Below are 22,715 nucleotides of genomic sequence, written 5' to 3'. Positions count from 1 at the left end.
TAAAAACCGCATGTTAGCCATACATAATACTGTGTTACATTTCATTTGATGCAAATCCTTCACTATTGAAATAAGCACTGGGCTGACAGCAGGAAGTGGCTGATAAGAAAGCAACAAGGCACTGCTGATGGCATTCACGATAAGTGAGCTCCAACTCATACGTGTTCCTTCTACAGTACATTACCCAAAGTGCTCCTGTTTTAAATGTGACTCCAGGAGGTGTTCTTTTGCTGTATCTCTGTCACAAAGGCAGCAAAATTATCCAAGAAAGCTAAATACACAAAGTAAATTATGTTTTTCATACCCACCAGTGATGCTGGCACCAGAATAATATACTGAAAGTAATATCACTGCTGCTACATCCTAGATGAGAAAACACCTACAGTTTCATGAGTGTTAACAGTACAGTTGAACTCAGTGTCTGTAATAAATTCAGTAAACAGGGAAAGATTATGGGTTCAGAACTGTCATGTTATTGCTACGCTTACAATTTAGCCTAAAAGAAAGTATTTAAGAGACAGAGCAAAAACTCTTGAGTTATGGCAAAACAATTTTACAGCACTGCAAAAAGGTGTATATTAAATACATTTCCAAATTGTTCCTTCATTATATGCATATATATCACAAGAAGCAAGGTATCCGAGAAGCAATGAACAGTAAGGTTTAAGATCCCAGATTACTGCTAAGAAAGGAATATAGATGCCTTTGCACTGGTAACAGCAGAATACACATCTTGCCACTTGAAACATTGTACAGGTTGGTGTCACGGAGAAGGAGCACGACTTCTCCTTCCAAGGTGTTCAAAGTGCATGACTTTGGTCAGAGCAGCTTGCCCAATGAAATGATTTTTCTGCCCAATTTCGTCTCTTTTTTTTCTGTTTTGCATGTATGTATGTCTGTGTTTGTGTATGTGTACAGTAGAACAATTCGAATTCAAAGGTTCTTCCAGTTACTGTATTACTGGGCAAACCTGAAAATCATGGGTTTCAACAGTAAATTTGTAGCAGAGCTTCTATACTGTGTGTATTGTAAATCAGGTTTGACATGACAAAATTCCTCGTGGTAAGAATCTTTCCTTCCCATTGATATGTCTACAGTGGGCTAAAAATATACTGAATACTGAGTATTCGGTCTATGTAACACTCTTAAGACTGCATTAACTTCATTGCAGTAACTTGTTTTATAGGCTCAGTTCATCATGACCTATAAAATGTTAAGCTGAAGTGCTTTAAATATCTGCTAACACCATGTGCAAGCCTGGGAGTACAAGGCACTGTGCTGTGAAGCGGCAAAGACAGTGCTCTTCTGAGGAAGTAGCACGCACGCTTATGTCACTGATATAAACAGGGAAAGCCTGCTAAATAATGTATGAAACAGGCAGCCAATCTTTCTATAAAGCAGGAATTCTCGTGGAGTTCTTCGTGTGATTTTATTTTACCAGTACGACATTAGTTGTTGAGATTGCTTCTCAAAAACCATAGAAGTCGAGTAGACTAGACTAAAGGACACACATGCTAACTCCTTTCATTCACAGTTATTACCCGAAGGAAAAAAAAAAAAGAAAACTTCTTTCATTTGTGGCAGTATTATTTTTCCTAATTATTGTTCTGCAATATGGAGAAGATAAAATGGAAAGAGGGAAATTATCTATGTATTTCAGTAACCATGGCCCATTTATTAAGCAATTAAATTGCAATTTTATTATTAGAGAAAAAAAAAAAAGCTGTAAAATACCACTACTGCTTGTATCTTTGATCCTTAAACTCTTCCATTTCAGCAACCTCATTAATGTCAAAATACCACAAATATGGCCACCCCTTTTTAGACTGTATACCCTGGGCACAGGCAGAATCTATGGGATTCAATAAAGAAGATTTTTCTTGTTGAATACTACTAATAGCTTAATTGAGCCAAAAAGGTCAGAAGGTTCTTTTTATTGTAAGTAGGAGATTATTCTGTGGCAGAAGGAAATTTACAGAATATGAGATCTGCTAATTTCCATACTACTCTGTAGATAGCTTTTAATTTTTAAACCCATGTTACTCTTCTATTTCTTTCCTCTGAATTAAACATCTTCACTGTAATAATCTTTAAATTCTATTTCCTTTGTGTTACTAATGAAAACTTTTCACTTTTATGGCTACTGCTGACTTTCAACACTAGAAAGTACTCATAATTTACTTACATATATTTAATTCCTATTAATCTGTCCTAATTTATGATCTATACCCTGCTCTGCCCATCTTCATGTACCTTTTCCATGTCAGTTCTGTTTACTAAGTGATATTCAACAGATTTCCTATAGTGCAATGAACCTTAACAGGCAGCTTTTAATTGCCTCGCATAGGAAACCACATCACTATTAATTCCACAGTAACAGTATAAAATAAAACTATTGCTTCTCAGACTCTAGAGCAATTAGACCTCTCGGCTATTTGGCTAACTCTGCTTCATGATACCCAGTGCAGTTAATTATATTTTTTGATGTTAATAGTCTCTGTCAGTTTCAAGCATAACTCCTCTTTGATGAATATTTAAATTATATTTGAATAAAAAAATAATCTTGGTTACATTTCGTATTCAGCAGTCATCACAGCTTAATAAAGGTCTCCTCAGAAAGGGTAGAGATAAATGGCTATATGAACACATGTATAAAGTCCAAAATCAACTTATCAGATAACGTAGCTGTTTTGGCTAAGTATTATAGAGGTCTTATTGGGGTGGGAGGAATTAATGGGCTTCAACTATTACATTATTATTCTACATTAACTAAATCTGGTGCAGCAATATATATAAGTAAATCAGAACATTTTAATAATAAAGTTCTGACTGCAACTGAACCAGGAACTTATATTGGCTAGACTAGAAACATGAAAACCATGTAAAATTCATGCAAACTCATTCAAGAGGACACAAAATTCAACTGAAAGGTGTTGAAGGTTAAGCAATGTTGTCTCAGTCAAGTTCTCAAAAAATTAGCAAATTATTAAGAGAGGTAATTATATCCCCAAAACCTATAGTACATGATTAACTGGGCTAAATAGTGTGCACACCTAGTAATGCCAATTTCAGCAAGCAGAAAAAAAACCACAAGAAAATCACAGGCCGAAGCATGCATTTTATATGATGCTCAAATACACGAGCAGCAGCATATAATACTTAAATTTTTATGTATACGTATGTACAGTTAGTTACATTTATTTTCACCCCATGAACAGCAAGGGAAGACTGATGAGTGTGTATATATGATCCTGCCAGATGAGAGATACGCTGACTTAAGAAGAATTTGATTGTGGTTTTGCCAATAATAAGGAAGAAAACTACTTGAATATGAGATATGAAAGCGCTAAATAGAATATCAAGCTACACCCTAGTAAAATAATGAATCCCATATTTTTTGAAGTAAACTAAATCTAAATTTGAAATGTAATTAGTTGGTATGAACGATCCTTTTGTTGTTTCTTTTGTAGCCTGTCCAATGTCGTGACTACAGCCACGTGCCTGCGTGTTATGTGTTTGCACGTGTGTAGTGAAATTTCTTCTGCAGGAAATTAAAATAGAACACACTGCAAAATGATGATCAAGTACCACTGACAGCTATTTCCCCTCACCTGACTGCTAAGGAACCTCGTAATATGAGGATTTGTATTTAATTTACTAAGTAATGCCACGATAGAACAACCCCATTAATAAAATCCCTTATTTTTAATGAGCAGAAATAGACCTACTACTTTCTTATTAAGAATTAACGATAGCGAAAATACACAATGTCAGAAAAGGTTCTTCTCAGTCACGGGTATTACTGTTTTCTGCTGTAATAATACCAAGGACCGCAGTGTGTTTCAGGAACCTTCTAGGCTCTGTGATTATGCCTTGTTCATTAAAACAGCCTACACATATTTCTGCCTTTTTCTTTGTATTTGAGTCATAACTAAATCTTGTGACTAACACATAGAAAGCGAAACAAAAATCGATCCGGCCACAGCTCGGTATTGTGAAAAGCTTAGTTTCACAATAAAAAGCATTTTAAGCTTCTGCTACATCAAAATAGTCACAGGGCTGACTGCTATACTTAGACCAATTTCAGATTAATAGAAGTCTTCATTTTAAAACGGTGCTTATGAAAAATACATCTAATGTTGATAATGTTGTATGGTAAATGTTTTGTGAAGCAGCTGTAAGCAAGCTGGAACAGAAAGTGCCGGCTTGCCAAAGCAAAAGGTTCTTGTTTGTGATCAGCATCAGTACGACAGAACTTCCGATGTGTGCAAATTCCAAGAACGCACCCGATCCACAACAGCCTGTGCTACTCTGCCATCAGCACTGGGATTTCTCTGACATAAAAAGGAAAGACATACAGGAAGCAGAAAAAGGCAAACTGTACCTTTCAAAAGGACTTTTCACCTGATAGTATCTATAGCAAGGAGAGGCAACCTTGGGCTGCAGAAGGAAAGGCAAGGGATAAAGCAAGGATAGCAGCAGGGGTCAGCAGAGCCCTTGCCTAAGCCTGGCAGACCCCCGAAGTGCAGTGTGCCATTACCTCAACTACAGGCAGCTCCAAATGGCAAAGGATAAAATCCAGCCTTTGAAAAAGGCAGTAAGAAAGGCATACCAAGAAATGCCAATCTGAAGTGTGCTGCAGTTTAAACACTAAATCAACCTTAGGCCCTGTCTGAAGGAGCTGTTTTTGAAAGAGGCTCTGAAATGCCTCTCTTTGGAAGTCTTGCACAGGCTGGAATTCAGGTTTGCAGTGACCCACAGTCACTACCAGCAAAGCACCCTCTGCCAAGTTTCTTTTTGACTACACCTTTCTGCTACAATAAATGAGATTCATCAGTTATAGATTTTACCCAGTGTCCACCCAAGCCTGGAGTCCAGGGGAAGATTTGCTTTATCCACTCCCATTACGGAACAGACCAAACTCGTTCTCATTTGAAAGGACAGTAATACGGTGTGACAGCGCTTTCTCTGCAGACCTGACAAGCAGGAACAGGAAAGAGGGCTTGAGAGATGAGTCTCCTTTGGAATAGAACTCAGTTTGTTTTCTTTTAAAAATGTTTCCCTCGTTTATATTATCCCCTCATTTATATATAGGATTTTTCCTATATACAATCTATTTCTTGGACGTGTGAATAGATGGAAAAGAATGAACATCTCCAGTCTTCCGATATCCCATGGGATGGATTAAGAAAAATAAATCTCAGGAGAAGGAATGGATATGCTGCTTCCTTCAGCTTTTCCCTGCTCACTCAGCGGGGCAGGGGCATGTTGCTTACATTCTGAAACCCTCTGCTGAAGCACAGCTGTCTCGCACAGAGATGATGGACGTAACAGGTTAAGAGCAATGCCATGTGAGAAAAGTTCATGGTAACAAAAACCCAGGCGTGAACTCGTCACTGGTGTCATGAAGGACATGGGAATTGAAAGTACGTGTTGCTTGTGCTATAGATAGGACAGGATAGATGCAACAGGAAAAAACAAACACAGCTGAAAAGGATTTATTCCTCTTTTAATCCGTTTACTTTTCTGCAGCAGTGTTTTAAAAGGGAAGAGTATCTTAAAAAAATTACAGTTGCATAAATTCATCTATTATACCTGACATATTTTTATGTTTAAGCTAACCTATGGAAAATTAGGTTTGCCTTGTTTGTGCATATTTAGAAAGCAAAATTATACTGATTAAATATGCTTAGCAATGATGTAAAGTTCACAAAAGCCACAGTTATAGTATAAATTGTAAGTAAAAATAAAATTTAAAGGCAATTTCAGCGCAGAACTGATGTAACTGCCTTTCTGCTGAAGATCAAAAATCAGATCCAAAATAAACTGATTATCTCAACAGTAAGACTACTTTCTTTTAATGTAGATGTTTACATGGTCTGCAAAAGAAGTTTAAACATTTTGAAATTTCTTCTTTTTTGTGTTTACGACAATACTCTAAGTATCAGATCTGAGAACACACATTTCCTATTTAAAAATTCAAGGTATTTTAGCCTGTATTACAAGGGAAACAGTGTTTTCCTTCTGAACTCAACATTAATTTGGCTGTCAAAAGGAAATGTTTGAATTTTGCATCTATGAGAATGATTCCATAGATTCTGAGTGAATAGGCTTAATTTTCTCCAAATACAAAATACTAATTTTCTACCAATAAAACTACAACAACTGCTTGTAGTTGTAGCTACTAAAAATAAGGTACACAGCTTGGAACAGATCCATCATTTTTTAAATATGGGGTTTATCAAGATTTAAAATTATATTATTCCAAATTATTATCTGCCACACCATCCAAGTATATATTTAAATACAGAGTCAATTAAAAAAAAATAATCTAATTGCACCATCGTGGAATCAAAAAGATCATTATCCAATCATGACAATAAATAACCCTGAACTTCTAAACAAAAAATTTAGGATGAGGAAAAATGATTCCCACAAAACAACCCTTACTTGTAATTCAAAAAGAATGGTCCCAGCATGCAAGAATCCATCATAGCATCTTATTATTCCACTACAGAATTACATAAATGAGAGACCTTTCATTTGAGATATATTTTAAGTACATACTTAGAAAAATCTATTAAACACCTGTTATTCTTTTAAGCTAACAAAACAGACCCCCCACTCTATGTGGCACCTAGGTAATGCTTAGTGCTTGTCCTAACAAATACTTCTGGTCCAGACCTTAAGGAGATACTGGAGACAGAAAATGTTCATAAACACCCAGGTTTGACCAAAACTCCCAAGATCTACCTGCAATCCACTTGCCATAGTAAAGGTTAATACGAGGTCATAAATAAATTTTATGTTGTTAATTTTCAAATCTCTGCCGTGCCTATAAAGAGCAGTATTAGCCTTATCAACTTCAAAGTTTCATGACAGTTTCTGCCACACAAATGCACTTTAAGAGCAAGCAAGTAGAGCAATTTCCTCAGGCTGCTTTGCATCTTCTGCTTCCCAGTTAATTTAATTTATTTTTAAATGAAAAGGAAACAGAGGAGATTTGTCCCTGCTAAAGGACAGCAGAGCACAGACGAGTTTGACTATTTTAAGAACTAAAACATGCCTGAAATGTGGGTCCTCTGCCACTCACACTACTTTCTCACCAAATATTCCAGAAATTAGCTTATTTCTGTACTGAACAGTAGCATGTGGTAGAAACTCTCAAACTTGATGGTATGCAAACGCTGAGGTTAATTATGAGAGAAGTGTGAAAGTGGAGATGGATTTTCTAAAGGTCTGGTCTCTTTCTTCAAAGCTTTAATTTCAACTATGCCAGTCTGAAGTTTACATAAAATCTAAATACATCTGAAAGACTTTATTCTGGAATAATTGGGATGTAATTTCAATCAGGGACTAAAAATTTAATAACTACTTTACAAAGGTAAAAGCAAAGCAATGAAGTCATTAATGTTCTAGTCAGGCTTCCTAGGAGCGCATTAAGTAAAAAATCTTTTGAGAACTACTGAAAAGAAAGAACAGGGTGAGGTAGAAAAGATTAAGTAGCAGCTCATTCTGAGAAAGAGGAGCTGATGCATCAGTGGATACTGGCAAGGTCTGTGTGCTGTCTCAAATTCTCTGGAAGGGGAGCAGGGCACGTGATTACATGGCTTTGTGTTAAACTGGAAACCTCATCTTATTTTTCAATCTTCAGATTTCACAGTATTGATCTCATTAAGCAAGTGTTTTCACCTTGTAATTGCAGTAAATGTAGTTGCTGTGCAAAAGCTGTGGATTAATGTTGCAAATGAATAATGAGTACTTAACAATTGGAACTACATTTAACTGTACCTCTGAACTGAATTGAGTGGTCAAATGCAGTGGTAACATGGTTGACTGAAGTGATAAAAACAGGTCCTTAAAAGAGAACACTTCGAGATTTTAAGTAGAAATTGAGAAACTATTGCTGCTTTTTTTCTAAAGGTAGAGAAGAAAAGATTTCACTGTCATTGAAAGTTCTAACTAATTAAATAAAAAGGAAAACCAATGAACCTGATAGTCCTTCCAGTTTCAGTTTTTCTATGCAACTACTGCCATCAAAATACAGCTGATGTGTTACTTTTATATATCAGATCAAGGGCATGTGCTGAATACCAAACAACAATTTGCCTGAGACAACAAAAAAATCACAATCACCGATGCAGTTATAAATAAATGAGATGTAAGAACTTTTAATATTTCATAAGAAATCTGCAACATTCTTCTATGCTTGCAATGTAGCACAAATTGAGCAATTTTGGAAAAGATTAAGCAAGACGAGACATCTTTTCTACTTAATGACAGGGTCTAAGAAAGAAAACTACAAAAGCAAACTTCCAAATTGCTATAAATGTCAGACAAAAATAGAAAGCAAAGTGTCAAATGATCTTTGCCATTTATTCAGACAAAAAGAAAAAAGAGAACCAAAATGAAAAACTCTTTGAGCATAGATAATCTGAACCAATGTCCTACATGTGATCACAACTTTATTTTAATGCTGAACAAAGCAGAAGAGTAGAAGATGGAGGAAGTTCAAATGTACACTTTGCTATCATAAATTTACAGCTGATTAACTGAAAGGGAAAGATTGAAATTTCAGCTTTTCAGTAACAGTCTAATGTCACTTCAAGCAAGATTATGCCTCTATATTTGTCTCTGACTACCCTAATCTGTATATTTGCAGTGAACATAAGGAAGACTTTGATCAAAACACAACATGCATTTTACACAACAAGGAAGTCTACAGAGCAACACTACATTTACAAAAGCAATTGACGGTGGTTTCAAAGGGAGCTGACAGATTAGAGGATGATGACACTGCTGCTGCTGCAGTCTCGATGGAAATCTGGCTTGATCTAATTAACAACTACGAACGAGAACCACAAGAAGATAATTCAAACATGATTTAAAGAAGTTATATGACCTTTTTAATAGTCCCTTTCCCTTACTGATCACAAAAGAAGCCACAGGTTCAACACAGAACAAGAAATAAAAGACCTGATACCCTCAAATTACCTCCAGCTTTGGAAAGAGAAGTCTGAGATCTAGCCCAAATATTTGACTACAAAAGCAGAAAACATCTGCATATTCACATGAAAATGATAAAAAATTTTTAGAGCCCCACTCACAATAACTCAAGTGATTCGGTAAATCAAAAAGGAAGACTATTTTTAAGAAGTGACTATGTTACTAAGTGTTACCATGTTTGAACAGAACAGAGGAAGCACAGAAGGCAGGACAACTTGCATATTTCATTTGACGCATCTGAGTACGTGCACCAGAAAGCTTCCAGGTTATTCCCATCCCCTTTTTGTTCAGACTCCTCAACCTAGGAAAAAGACACTGGGAGGAAAACTTCCAACCAAGCCCAAACTCATTCAGGCTTTTAGTTTAAGCCAGTAGCAATGCCAGTGACTGATTTGTGCTGACATTTCCACAACTGTCAGTGGTAGGTGACTGCTACCTGTACACAGCTTTTAGCACAGGTCTTTCTGCGAATCTAAGCTCTCATGCACCTTTTGTAATAAAAATACTTTTATTGGCAGTTGGAGACATGATGTAGAGCTGGAATTGGCAGCACCAGGCTAATGGCTGGATTCAATGATCTTAAAAGTGTTTTTTAATCTAAATGATTTCATGATTCTTGTTTGATTCTTCTGTCTCTGAATGTCAAGAGCTGTCACTAACTTGTGCTTATATGCACATGTATGCTCGTACACACATGTATAATGACATATAACCACAATGGCATGTAATCGTTCTGACATTTTCCATTGGAGGGAACTACTATTAGGAACAACGGCAGGGATTTACTTCATTTACTGACAAACACAGCAGCCATTTGGAAACATTCTCAGGGCTGTTTGACCCCTTGAAAGACAAAGAGATGGGGAATCTCTAAATAATTGAATTGTTTCATTCTCCTTGAAGTTATCTTTCTTCTTTTTAATGTTTGTTTACATAATTAAAAAAACCCAAACCTCTAATTGCAACTGATAGTTTTAACTTCCTTTAAATATTATTAGACAGAAACAATGCTACCTGAATAGCAAAGTGGCAATTACAACTCAGCATTTCTTACAGTATATACCTCTCCCTGTATTAATACAGGCATTTTTGCTCTTTAGTCCTCCCCACAACATGTATGTTTTTTACCTTTGTGTCATAATTTTGTAGGCGTCTGGAAGGAAGCATTCCGTGTTCTCCATCTGGAAAGGGTCAGCATCACAGATCTTGTCGTCAGTGCGCCCATAGTTAGCACTCTCTATCATGATAACATCGCTGCCTGGACACCGCAGGTCGATGGAGTAGCCTTCGCAGGACAGCTCCCTCCTCACCAAACCGAATGGTAGTGCTGCTCGGCTGAAACCTTGGAAAAAAAACAAGGACAGAACGGGGTTGAGATGAAAGGATTTATTGAATTGGGCTATTCTTTGTCAGCCACGTAAGCACTAACTCTGGTGTGCTAAAGCAAGTGCACCTTTACACAGTTTGACCTGGTACCACGTTAAGTGAGGCATCTTTCATGGTACCGCCACATCCCTACACCGTGGCTGCTGTATCCTTAACCTGGGAAAAGAGGAAATTCCTTTTCACTGCTTCTAATCCTGGGCAGGGCAGACAGTGGTGCCTGTCTGCATGGCTACACTGCACGTTCCAGTTTCCACCTCTTTTCTCTCTGCTTGTCTCCACTCCTTGGGCACAGTCAGACAGGCTGTGTCTGGAAGTGGGAAGCAGAAGAGCAGGCAGGATTTGCAGAAGTGATTTTAAAAAAGAAAACAATACAACCACAAAAAAGGCCAAAGCCATAGCTCCAACTTCCAGCTTCATTAGGCTTTTTTACTTTGTGTCTCCCTTTCTTCAGGAAGAGCCAGTTACTTTTGCTTAGCTATTTTGTGACCTCAGCATGATCATGATCCAATATACATGCTGACACTTCACCTAATTGAACTCCAGTGCTCCTTACTGTGACTGTTACATAAATTTAACTACATACAGATAGGATTTTGAAACAAATACAGAAATTATCAGTACCACAAATCACAGATGTGTACTTCATAAAATCTCCCCATATCTCACAAAAATGATACATTTCACAGAATTTTAATTTTTAACATGGTTTTTCTGCTTAATAGGATTCCTAAAATTAAGTAACTTCTCCAATTAAGCAGTATAAAATCCTTTAGAAACAAAACAAGGTTCTGCTATTCCTAGATGTTAATCTTTTAGAGACATTTCTTAATGCAAATGAATATATTACATCGGAATAAAACTACCTGCATACTACAGTTTCTTGTACACAGTTACTGACGGAGTATTATTAAACAGTATTTCTGTTTTTACAAAATTATGTGACTTTTGGAAGACAAGCTGAGTAATATGGCGGTATTAAAAACTTACTTCTTTAAAACGGTAAATCCTAAATTTTTGGGAGATTTTCCTGTTTTTTAAAAATGTCTTCATAGTACAGTAACACAAGGCCAGTAATATTTCTCTGCAGGCTATTGGAGACCAGTTGCGACAGCAAAGAGAAAGAGTTGCTAAGTATGGAAAGTTGGAGCTCAGTGGTTTTTTGAAAGTGAAGAAAATAAACTTTTCTTTAAAAGTATGATGCATTGGAAGAAGCAAGGAAACAAGTGCCTAAAAAAATCAAGAATAACTTGAGATAACCCCTTGATAGTAAATTTTCCCATGAACCAGAAGCCATCACTTTTTCTATTGAATTCTGTAGATTAAAACTCCTACTATATGCAGATGATTATCTGTTAAGACGGCAAAAGTTTTTTACATTGATCACGCAAGCGTAAGGATGTGGATCCCTGGCAGCCAGAGCCCATCTTCCCATCCACCTCTCCTGTATCTGCACATCCCTGCCTTCCCCTGGCACCAGCACCAGCTTTTGTACAACTTGTGTAATGAACTTAGGCCAGGGGCTGGTCTGAGCCTCACCTCCCTCTACTGCAGGAGGTCCCAGAGGATCAGGTCTTTGACTGGGCATGAACTTGCCCAGCCACAAGGAGAACAGTTGGCCAGGGCCCAGGGAGCAGGTCTGCCTTGTATTTTGTGCAACCATATCCTACAGGAAACCAGTACTGTTACTCTGCCAGTGTGTTTCAGTATTTGTCAGTAAGGGAATGAGCCTGGAAAGCATCAAGTTCCATCTCAGATTCACTGCTGGCCCTCCGTTTAGCTGCACATATCAAACAATAACAAACACTGTTATTACAGGCTTGCTGAGATGTCATGGGCTGAAAGCTGGAGAGAGCTAAAACACGAATCCATCACATTAATACCCTGCGTGTTCCTCCCATGCAGCAAATTAATACAATGAAGACAGAAGTCACTCACAGCTCAGTGAGGGCGTGAAACAGGCACAGGGAGGGCTACACAGATTCCCCACCACACGTGAATACAGCAACTCCTTTGATTATTTACCATCACAACAGCCATGGGGCACCAAATACAATGCTGCTAGCCACTGCCATTCCTACGTCCTGCTACTGCTGTCGAATCTAATGCCACCCCCAGGAAGCTATTCCCTCCAGCTGGCAGAAGCGGTGCCTGTATCTTCTGCACTCCAGAGGGGTTCCATGGCCTGCAGCACCATTATGGCCTGGCCCTGAATTTCCATCAGCAAGAAGGGAAACAGCACCTACAGCTGTCCAAAGAGGTGTCTGCACCAGGACAGGAGGGAAGCAGGAGGGGTACAGCTGCTGAGGTGTCACTGGATTCATGTGCAGCAGCAGCTCAGGATAGTTATGGGGCCAGGGCTGACAAACCCACACACAGCTCCCTGCGACCAGCACTGACCCTTCCTGTGGATCCTGCAGCACAGGCTCCACTTCTGCTAGGAAATACTCTGCATTCAAACACAAGACCTCTGCAGTTTTGCTACAGAGAAATCAGCAGCCTGCAAATCTTACTTCATCATCTATAGCAACTGCTATAATGACTTTGAATGTGTTTTATCCTGCAGTTTTTCCCCCCGCAGGCATCTGCAAGAAGTTCTGTATTAGGACAAACATTAAAAATACTAGAGCAAGGTTAGATCACTTTGCAGGCAACAGAGGACACACCTGAGATTGCAATGTAGGTTTTACATTGCAAAAGCAGCAAGCAATAAAACAAAACAATGCAGCGTGTGTTAGGTAGGAACGCTGCTCTAAGGAACCTCTGTGGTGCAGAGTGAGTCTTAACTTAATAAAATAAATAAATTCAAAGTCCACTAGCATAGCTGCTATGATCTTTATGCTGAAGCATTATTTGTAATTTTTTCCTATCACCAAAGAAAAAATAAGTGTATCAACAAGCAAAGTGTAATTCAATCCATCTTGCAATCCTGACAATCGAAGAAAGAACTTGTGGGAGGCCCTGTAAGCGAAAAATCAATATTGCAGCTTTGTGCCGTGCAAATGTGAATACTGCCAAATAGCAGTGCTTAGGGTAAAATGAACTGTTTTGCTCCATTTTCTCCTCTCTGAACAAATGATTTTGAAACGACAGCTTTTTTTTGGAGCTATAAAACGTCGAGCAATAACTCCCTGTGCTTTAGGCAAGTGATTGGAATAAATGCCTCTTGGCAACAGGTGCAATGACTTAGGACTGAAATTCATTTACATTCAGGAGATAATTCCTGATAAACAGATGCACTGCCATGGGATAGAAGTGTGAACAACCGGTGTCTGAATGCTTCAACATCATTCCAGAGTTTTTTAGACGTAAGTACATGGCTCTGTCAATAATTACTGTTGTCACCAGAAATTTTGTCTCTCCAATGCAATTCCGCATCAGTATTCCCAATACTGTATTTTCTTAACCAACCTGAATTAAACCTGCTGCTTGTCTTACCATACTTTGAACAAACCTATTTTGTTTGGCTGTCCTCCGGCAGCTGAAATCAACATTCCTCCTCTTCCTGCTAATTGCTTCAAGGCGAGCTGCGCCCTGGATGACACTGCTCCTGCTGTCTGCCGCCCAAAATGCTCCTGATTGCAAAGGCCTTTCTGGTGCCTGGGCTGGGACTCGCAGCACAACCTAAACATTAACTCAAATAAGCGCCTATTGCCTAACGCAACATATGCTGTCTCTGATTCACTCATGCTTGAGTATATTAATCAGTGCTGTATGCCAATTTTTAATTTATTTTTTTTTTAATGGAAGAAGACTAACACCTAATGGGAAAAAAAAAACCAACAAAACAACACACCCAAAAAAGCAACATTGTTTTTGTCCTGCTGACCGTTTTGATTACAGAAAAACTTCCTGGCAAACATATGTTTCCTTCACATTTTATCTGCTCACAACCAATCTGTGTGCAGGCTCTTTATTGAAAGGAGCAAATAAACTGCTTTTGTGAAATCACATTTCTAAAGAAAAAAGGTAAAGGGGATGTTTAGCGGCAATATACATTCTTTAATGCTTTATTGATCAATCCATATAGAAAGGCAAATTGAAAGGAAAAATCACAATCAAAATCTGTCCTCTGATGCTTTATTCTATGAAACGAAAAGTACAAGCCCTATGGAAGAACTGTAACTCAGAATCACGTTTTGGAAATGTGGTAAATTCAAATTTGGCTAAAAAAAAATTAATTTAAGTTTGCAAAGCCTTATTTACTATTCCACTGTCTTGGTTCCTTCAGAGAAACTATCTGTCTTTACAAAGATAACCTAAATTTGTCAAACCGCAAGGAAAAGTTAATAATTCACAGCATCCTGCCCACTAGCATACCATCTTTTTGAGTTGTCAATAATAAGAGAGTGTGCTAAGTTTGGTAGATAAAAGCAAAAAGGCACCACCACATTTGAATGTTCACCGAATACAGAGAAAAAACAGTGGAATGTAAACAGGCTAACATCAGTACTCGACATCAGAAGCAAGAAACCTTTGATTAAAACTTAAAGCACAGAGAAAGTCAACATGGAAGTATAAAATTATTTCAAAGAATGAATATACTGGAAGAACTGAGAATCCAAAACAAATCTCTGCAGAAATAAATATATATGTCTCTGTGGGCAAGGAAATATTGCTTCTTGTGTTATTTGGCTGTAACAGAAAGGTCTTTTGAAAAGAGCACATCTTTTCAAACAGAATGTTTACAGTTGTCTCTTTCACAATCTCTTTTATTTTACCATATCATGCAACATGGTGATTTAAGTTCTACACAAGATGAAGTGATGTGTCCTGGGCAGCATTTCAATAATATATGTTTAACAAATGCAAAGCCCAATGAAAACTGTGCTGAGAATCCTCTCCCTCTCCACTGAAGTGCGTACATGCACACATGGGAGGGTGCACGAAGACAGCTGAACACACTTCACCATCTGAAAATCATGCAAATGCTCAACATGGGCGCCTCAAAGCTTTTGTAATTCCTCAGACAAGTCTCAGCATCCTGCAGTTTCTAAAGAATCCCATGAACTCTGTCAAGGGAGACTTTTCTCCCCGTCTCTCAGCGCTGTATATATTTCACACAGACAAGCATGTTATTTTGTTAAACAGCTTTTAAATTATCCGGTCCTGGTCAACAGAACGCTACCAACTACTACAGAAGACAGAGGCAATTTATATGACAACTGTGCTTTCTCATTCTATCTTTGAAGGAAAAAGTTATTTTGGCAAGCATGTCTATTAAAAGATTACATTGGCACAGTAAGAGCTTCTGACAGTGCACAGAGGTCTGGAGTTCACAGCACTCAGCTCCTCTTTCAGGGAAACCCAGCAGCCGTGCACAGCCAGCCTGTGCTGAGCCCGGCGCACAAAACCCCACTGTTCAGTCGGGCTCAAATTAGGCAGGAAGTGATCATTTCAAAAATATCCTCCTACATACAGCTGGATTCTCTACCATTTCATGTATATACTCCTTCTTGTCAATTTAGATGCTGAATGGCGCGGACATTGGGAGAAAAGATATTTTTTTAGGAAAGGAAAGCTGTTTTCTAGTAAGAGACATCTCCCTCATTTTTTTAAAAAATTGATTCATAAAAATGGGATTATCTCAAAACAAAGTACATGAAAGTATGCAATTTGTACTTTAACAAAGAGGCACCGAGTCCTAAGAAACAGACCTGACCATTTAAATTACACTGAGCCAGGCAACTTCTTCACTGAATAAATGAGCTGTGAGGGGAGATTCTTAACACCTTTCTAGAATTCTGCTTCTCAGACATTTCATATTTCAATTGCATAACTAAAATCTGGAAGACTTTGTCTTTTACAAAATGGAAATATGAATTCTTATCAATAAAAGCTTTTAGAAATATTAAGTAACTAGTGAAGGCTTTTAATAGTATTTTTTACATTTTATTTGAATGTGATTTAAAAATTAAAATTTTAAAAATCTTTGACAAGTTTTAATGTTTTTCAAGATTCACTGTGAGCAGCAAAATTAAAACTGCATGTAATTTTCTATAATTACATACTTAATATTCAGTATACATAAACATAAAGTACCTATGTCTGCTTAATGAAATTCAGGAGAGAAGCCAGAGTTACACCCTCTGATTCACACCAAGATGGGTTGTGCCTTCCAGGTTCACTGAAACTTATTACAATTTCCCTTCTACGTTTTCTGTCTCCATGCAATTCTCAAATATAACCCTGTGAGGCTCTCTTCAGCCAAAAAAAAGAGTCAGGGCTTACCTACTTTCTGCACCTTGTTAAATGATTCAGCAAAACCTAAAGTGAGCAGCAGCATCTCAGCCTTTTAATCTAACAGCGTCGATTCTTCCTGTATACTGCTGGCAAGGATTGCATTTAAATTCTCCTAAACAGCTCTCACCCCTTATTCAGAAGGGCAAGAATGTATCTCTCTGAGTCAGCAGAAGTAAAGGGGTTTTTTTGGTTTTTTTTTTTTTTTTTTTTTTTTTTTTTTTTTTTTTTTTTTTTTTTTAAATTGTGTTTTTGTTAGGGTTTGGGTGTGTGTGGGAAGTGTGTGTGTGCACTTTAATAGCAGGAGAGAACAGAGTGCTACACTGACAGACCTGTAGACCACAGTCCTTCAGTCACCTGGAACAAGAGCAGCCAGACAGCAGCCATGCACACATCCCCACATCAGCCCAGTACGTCTCGACCCTATTCGCCACTAGGGGAAAGGAAAGAGTTTGGTCTTCATGCCCATTTAATCCTTCACCTGCCTGCTGAGGCTGCCATCAGAGTGCTAATTAATGCTAAACTGTGAAAATGGGCTTCTGCACTTTGAATCCAGCCACACTGAAACTGGAGAGAAACCACTAATTCCTTTAATGAAAGTCACCAAACCAGAGCCTGGTTCCTGGCAGCGTTTTAGCAATGCCTACATATGGCAGATGGAAACCATGTGATCCAAACATGAAAGTCTAAATATCTAATAGAAAAGTACGTGTTCTTCCGTTCTCACTTTGCACCACATTTTATTCTTATATGCATGCACCTTTCCCAGCCCTTTCAGGGGAGCTGTATGCATGAGAGCAAAACTTTGCCCTCTTGATCTAAAATTATCCCAGTTTTAAACAGTATTCATCTGTCAATGATATTTCTTTTCTTTTGCCAGCCAGATGTCTGTTCTCAGGCTGCAAGAATCTCTTTCCTTTTTTCCTTCAGATCATACACACTTGATCCTCTGCCAGCTCACAAAAAGCACTCTACCCTTTTCTTTCTTGCCGTTAAATACACTGCATCTTCAAAATTTCTCAAGGCAACTAAGTCCCACGGTCTTTGCAAACCCACTCTCCTGAAGGTTATCTCCAGTTTACCTACTGTGAACTCTCTGAGCACAGCACCTGTCAGGAAGGAGAAACTTCTGAATCAGAAACAACCTCTTAAAAAGGGAGGTAAGACACACAAAGGCTGATGTGTCAGAAATGTTGTGTCAACAGGATTTCCCGTTGAATTATTTCCTCAGAACAGGATACTGGTAGCAGAATAAAAATAAAAATTCTTTTATTTTCTATAAAAGTGTATCTAGACAGCAACTTACATTTCCAGTTATCGCAATCATTTTTTGATTGGAAACCAGGTGTTAAGGAGGGGGAGAGGAAGAGGAAGAAAGGGGAATTTCCATCATCAGTATTCAGAGTGGCCAGCTGACAAAAGAATTATTTTCTTCCCATCGTTAAGAAACCTGAAGCCTTAGGTTTTACCTCAGAGGCTGATAGAAGTCATGTAGAGATGTATAATTTCCTTGGGAATATGTCACCCAGCAGGTGACATGCTGGGTGCTAATAATAACCCTTAGTGTCCTAGGTATGTTGCCTTCTTAGCAGGCTACACCCTAACCTATGTAAGAAAGTAAAACATATAATCTCACTAAGATATCTAATAATTCTGGCTCTTTTAAGTAAGATATTATTCTACAATTACCAGAGTTTAAAATACCAAATATAGCCCTAGTGCTACAAAAAATCATAGATTTAATTATTGTGAATTGCTACCACATGGCAATATTTGAGATCATACCTGCAAACTTAAAAATAAATTCTTGTTTTACAAACAGAATTATATATACACATTAGAAATGGAATCAAGAAACAATACATGAGTTCATATACTCTCTTTTGTTTCAGTAAAATGATGGGGTGGAGTCAATTGCCACAGTATAATTTATGGTGGAAAAGTTACGTGGTTAATTTTAATGATGGCAAGCTGCTTAAAGAGTGCTTATGAGCATGCAAATAGTACAGCAACCCCCTTCTCATAAGTATAGCTTCAGAAACATTTCAGAGAACACAGGCATAGAAAGTAGAACCCTTGGAAACATAAAGGCAGGGATCCTGCAGATGAAACCAAAATATACAGTCATACCTTTTGAAAACAAGAAGAGCCATGTGATGAATGTACTTTAAGGTAAATGTGCCGTCACTTTAAATGTTCCCATAAATAGATATGAGGCAAGAGTAGCATGCAATCTTGGAAAAAAACCTGTCAAAGTGAAAGGCTTTCTTCCTGACCTTACCTTCTATGAAATATTTGTGGATTTTTGAAATACTATAGTAGAGAGGAGAGGGATGTACCATACAGCTTTTACAATATACTTAAGATTCTGGCACATTCTGTGAATCATGAAATAATTCTACGTACATACTTAAAAGCATCCTCTGAACAATAAATTGCACAAAGAAATGAAAACTCTTTCATTTTTTGTAAACAGCAAAGTAATTAAAAACTCCTGAGGATTATATGCAGTTCTGACATGCTCCCTGGGCAGCAAGGAGCAAGAATGCTAACACAGGTACCAGTTCCAGAGTAAATGATGGAAATAGGCACCTTTTCCACCCTGTCAAACCGCTGTTAATCACCTCTAAAGGAACTGCATATCCATATGCCTCATTGCGAACATGAAAGACAAGGGAGATAAAGGGACAGGATAATTAAATTCCACCTGGACTCAAATGCAGGGCTTCTGAGTTTGAATTCTGGTTTTCAGTCCTGGAATTTGTGTGTCTTCCTAACCGACTGTCACAATGTGTATGGCAAGAACGCTCTCAGCTTTTAGAGAACCAGCTAATGAAGGTCCAAATGAAATAAATGAAAAATCAGGATCCCTGAAATCTCTGAGTACTAAGACAGAAACTAAACAGTTTTCCATAATCATGTGTAAGAGTCCCATATTTAATACTATTTATATTATAAAGTAACAAGAGGGATGAACAGACACTGTGGCACAACACAAAAAAGGCAAACTTTGCATTTGCTGATTACTTCAATTTAGAAGCACACATCTAATAGCTGAAAGACTGTCTTTCCAAAGCTCTGCATTGATCTTAATACAACTCACAATGAAGGCAAGGGCTAGGAAATCTCTGCACCACACCCAGGGGGAAAAAAAAAAAAAAAAATCACTCTTAGGTGCTCAAACATAAACTCAAACCCAGCAAGATAGAAGTGCTGCACCACTGCTACAGATGCGGACGGTAATTTCCTCAGTAATTAATTTGCATGGTGCTTCACCGTCGCAGGTCAGTTTTCTTTTTAAAAAATCTTTCCCCACATATAAGGCAAGTATCTCAGGAGACAGCTGGGAAGTGTAGAAGATCTGACTGCTCCACTATTTTCCACACCACCTAAACGGACGCTTTCCTACCGAAAGCACCTGATGCATTATTGCGGTGTACAAGCAGGCAGCCAGCCAGAGGGGATGGCTCCAGAGCCATGGGTCCCCAGCCCTGCGAGCACCCAGGGCCCTCCTGTCTGCATTGCTGCTGCTTCCTGCAGCCCCGAGTGCTCTTCATCAAGGTAATTTCCATATCGAGCTCAGAGCGTGATCAAAGCAGCCATTATGGCAGCCTAATTGAGGAGGGAGTTGTGAATCTGCCGGGGATGCCAAGGAGGGAAGGAGAAGGTTAGGGGTGTCGAAAGGCGGCAGGAATGAGCAGGTGTTAGGGTAACTATTTAAATTAGGCATCCTGACACAATCATTTCTGACGGAGGCTTTAGACTCCCTGGAAGGCCCTAAAGCTGGATATCCTATCTATTCTACTCAGTAAGCAAATAGCATTTCTTTTGGTCCAAACAGTGACTTCAGTAAGTCTGCAATACTGCAAAGTGAGCTGCATTTAATTAAACTATTCTCTGCAACTTATACAATGCCATAGTACTACTGCAGTGGCTTTTCTATCTCTGCCACTGCTGAATTTAACCACGAAATCCTTACTGGGATTTAGCAATGTGGCCTATGCTATCTTTAAATATACAATAAGGGCAATGTTGAGCTCCAAAACCAAAAAAGAACTTATTTTCCACAAAGGTTTTCACATACACAAGCCTCTAGCAGATTAGGGCATTTTATGAATCAAATGCAAAATACAGAAATAGTGTTATCTCCCACTGAATTGCTGTTATCTCTGAAGGATGTGTTGAGATCCAACATTATACAACTCTCCACAGTAGCAATTTTGTAACATTTTATCTACTTGAAAATAATAGGGAATTTTAGGTAAGCAGGATCTTAATTACCTCAATTAAGTTCTCATCCTGCGTCACTAATATCATTGGGAGCTTTGTCATTAACCTCAATGAGCGCAGGACAGATTCTTTAGAATTGAACCTGGATACTCAATATGCTTGTTCTAATGAAAAATGCATTAATGAGCTTCATTAGACTACTCAACTTTAGAGAAGCATCTTCCCTCAGCAGCCAGCCTCCCTCAACAGCCTAATGGGGCACTGGTGCATGGGTGAGCCAGAACTTGACACAAAGAGTGTTTAGGTCACTCTAAGTCTTTTTATTGACTCAAGGAGCTTCATGCTCAGCCCACCACGTGAAGAGCAACATCTATGGACTGACTTCAGGAACTCCCTGAGGTGGAAATGATGAAATGTGTTTACACTTTTGAAATTAAAACTGGAGTGGTACAGCTGAAAGACTGTATGCAGTGAAATAAACACAATTCAAACAACAATTCCTCCCTATAATTAAAAAATGACACAGGTTTTCTACACAGTCTGCGTAGAAGATCCTCAATGCATTTCAAACACTACCTTTTTTTCCAGTCATCTACTGGGACACATTATGGGAAAACCAGTGATCTTCTGTGACCTTCATTTCATTTTATTAAATGCAGCGGACTCCTCAAGCTGAATACGAAATAAAAAATATGCAACCCAGGAAAGTACTTTGAGAAAATCTGCCCTTTGGAGGACCCAGTTTCAATCTTGATGTATAATGATACAAACTTGCCAGTGACATTTGAATAAAAATCTCTATTATTTATATTATTGTCTTCAGACTTTTATTCTGAATTACTAAATTTAGAGCAGACACTGAAGATCACAATTCAGTCAATGCTTTATAAACATGGGAAATACATATTTGAAACACATTCGAAGTAAGAACAGACCAGCTGTACTCCCCAACTTTAGTAGCCACAATTTAGGAGATATTTTCCTTTTCAAATATCTATCCAACTGGTAGTAGCTAAAAGCTCCCAAGTATCAAAATGCACTCTTTGTTTACACAACAGTGGCTGATGTATTGCTAATAAAGCCTTCAAGGAGAAAATAATGTGAATTGCCCGAGCAAGGGAAATTGACACTTGCAGATATTTTATCTTTCCCATAGCTCTACGGACAATTGAAAAGGATCACTTTTTGCAGTCCCTTGAAAACCTGGGTGGGGGAAGAAGGTTAGAAGGTCTAGCATTCCTGCTAGTAAGCGCAGATTAACAAGTCACCATCCAACATAACATCCACTGAATTTCAGTTATCTGCTGCAACCTGCCTAAAATTCCAAACGCTAAACACAGAGCCTAATTACATGGTTTAGAGCCACATCAATGCGGGATAGGTGTACCTGGTCATAGCAATAATATGGGGGTATTCAAATTTGGAAGGGAGGGGACTTATGGAAATCCTGCTCCCTAATTAAATCAGAGAATGAGAGTTTGAAGTGGTAAATAATAAATCACAAAGAATCCTCAATCTGGTTGTCAAGGAAACCAGTATGCCTCTGCCATAATTGCTGTGAGCCCAATCTTGCCCTTTTTGACATCAAGCCTTATCACGCATTCTGGGCAGAGACTGAGAAAGTGGCTTTTCTATTCCTCTCAGGCAGGAGCTGGGGCTCGCCGGAGCGGGGCCACACACGGCGGCTCTGGGCGCCATCCGTCCCCCGCCAGCGGATGGGGACCGGCCAGTGGGCTCCAGCGCAGCCCCATCAGCTCCCCACCGGCAAACGGGACAGCCGGCTTCACCGTGGCATTGCAATGCCGCTGCGGCTGTGCTGGCTAGGAAGGCGTTCCTAATTTACTGGTGCTAACGCC

The 22,715-nt window shown here is 38.5% G+C and overlaps 1 protein-coding gene across 20 annotated transcripts in view; it reads right to left on the bottom strand.

Annotated features, from left to right (window-relative positions):
* Positions 1 to 22,715, bottom strand: part of ADGRL2 (adhesion G protein-coupled receptor L2) — a 176,487-nt gene that overhangs the window by 61,792 nt on the left and 91,980 nt on the right. For all 20 annotated transcript variants that reach the window (XM_058421843.1, XM_058421831.1, XM_058421833.1 and 17 more), the window contains exon 3: positions 10,135 to 10,348. In XM_058421843.1, coding sequence (XP_058277826.1) covers positions 10,135 to 10,348 — 214 coding nt within the window. The remainder of the gene's footprint in view (positions 1 to 10,134; positions 10,349 to 22,715) is intronic.

The sequence above is a fragment of the Hirundo rustica genome, chromosome 9 (genome assembly GCF_015227805.2).
Source record: "Hirundo rustica isolate bHirRus1 chromosome 9, bHirRus1.pri.v3, whole genome shotgun sequence".
NCBI classification, from domain to species: domain Eukaryota; kingdom Metazoa; phylum Chordata; class Aves; order Passeriformes; family Hirundinidae; genus Hirundo; species Hirundo rustica.
This window is presented reverse-complemented; position numbering and strand designations above follow the sequence as displayed.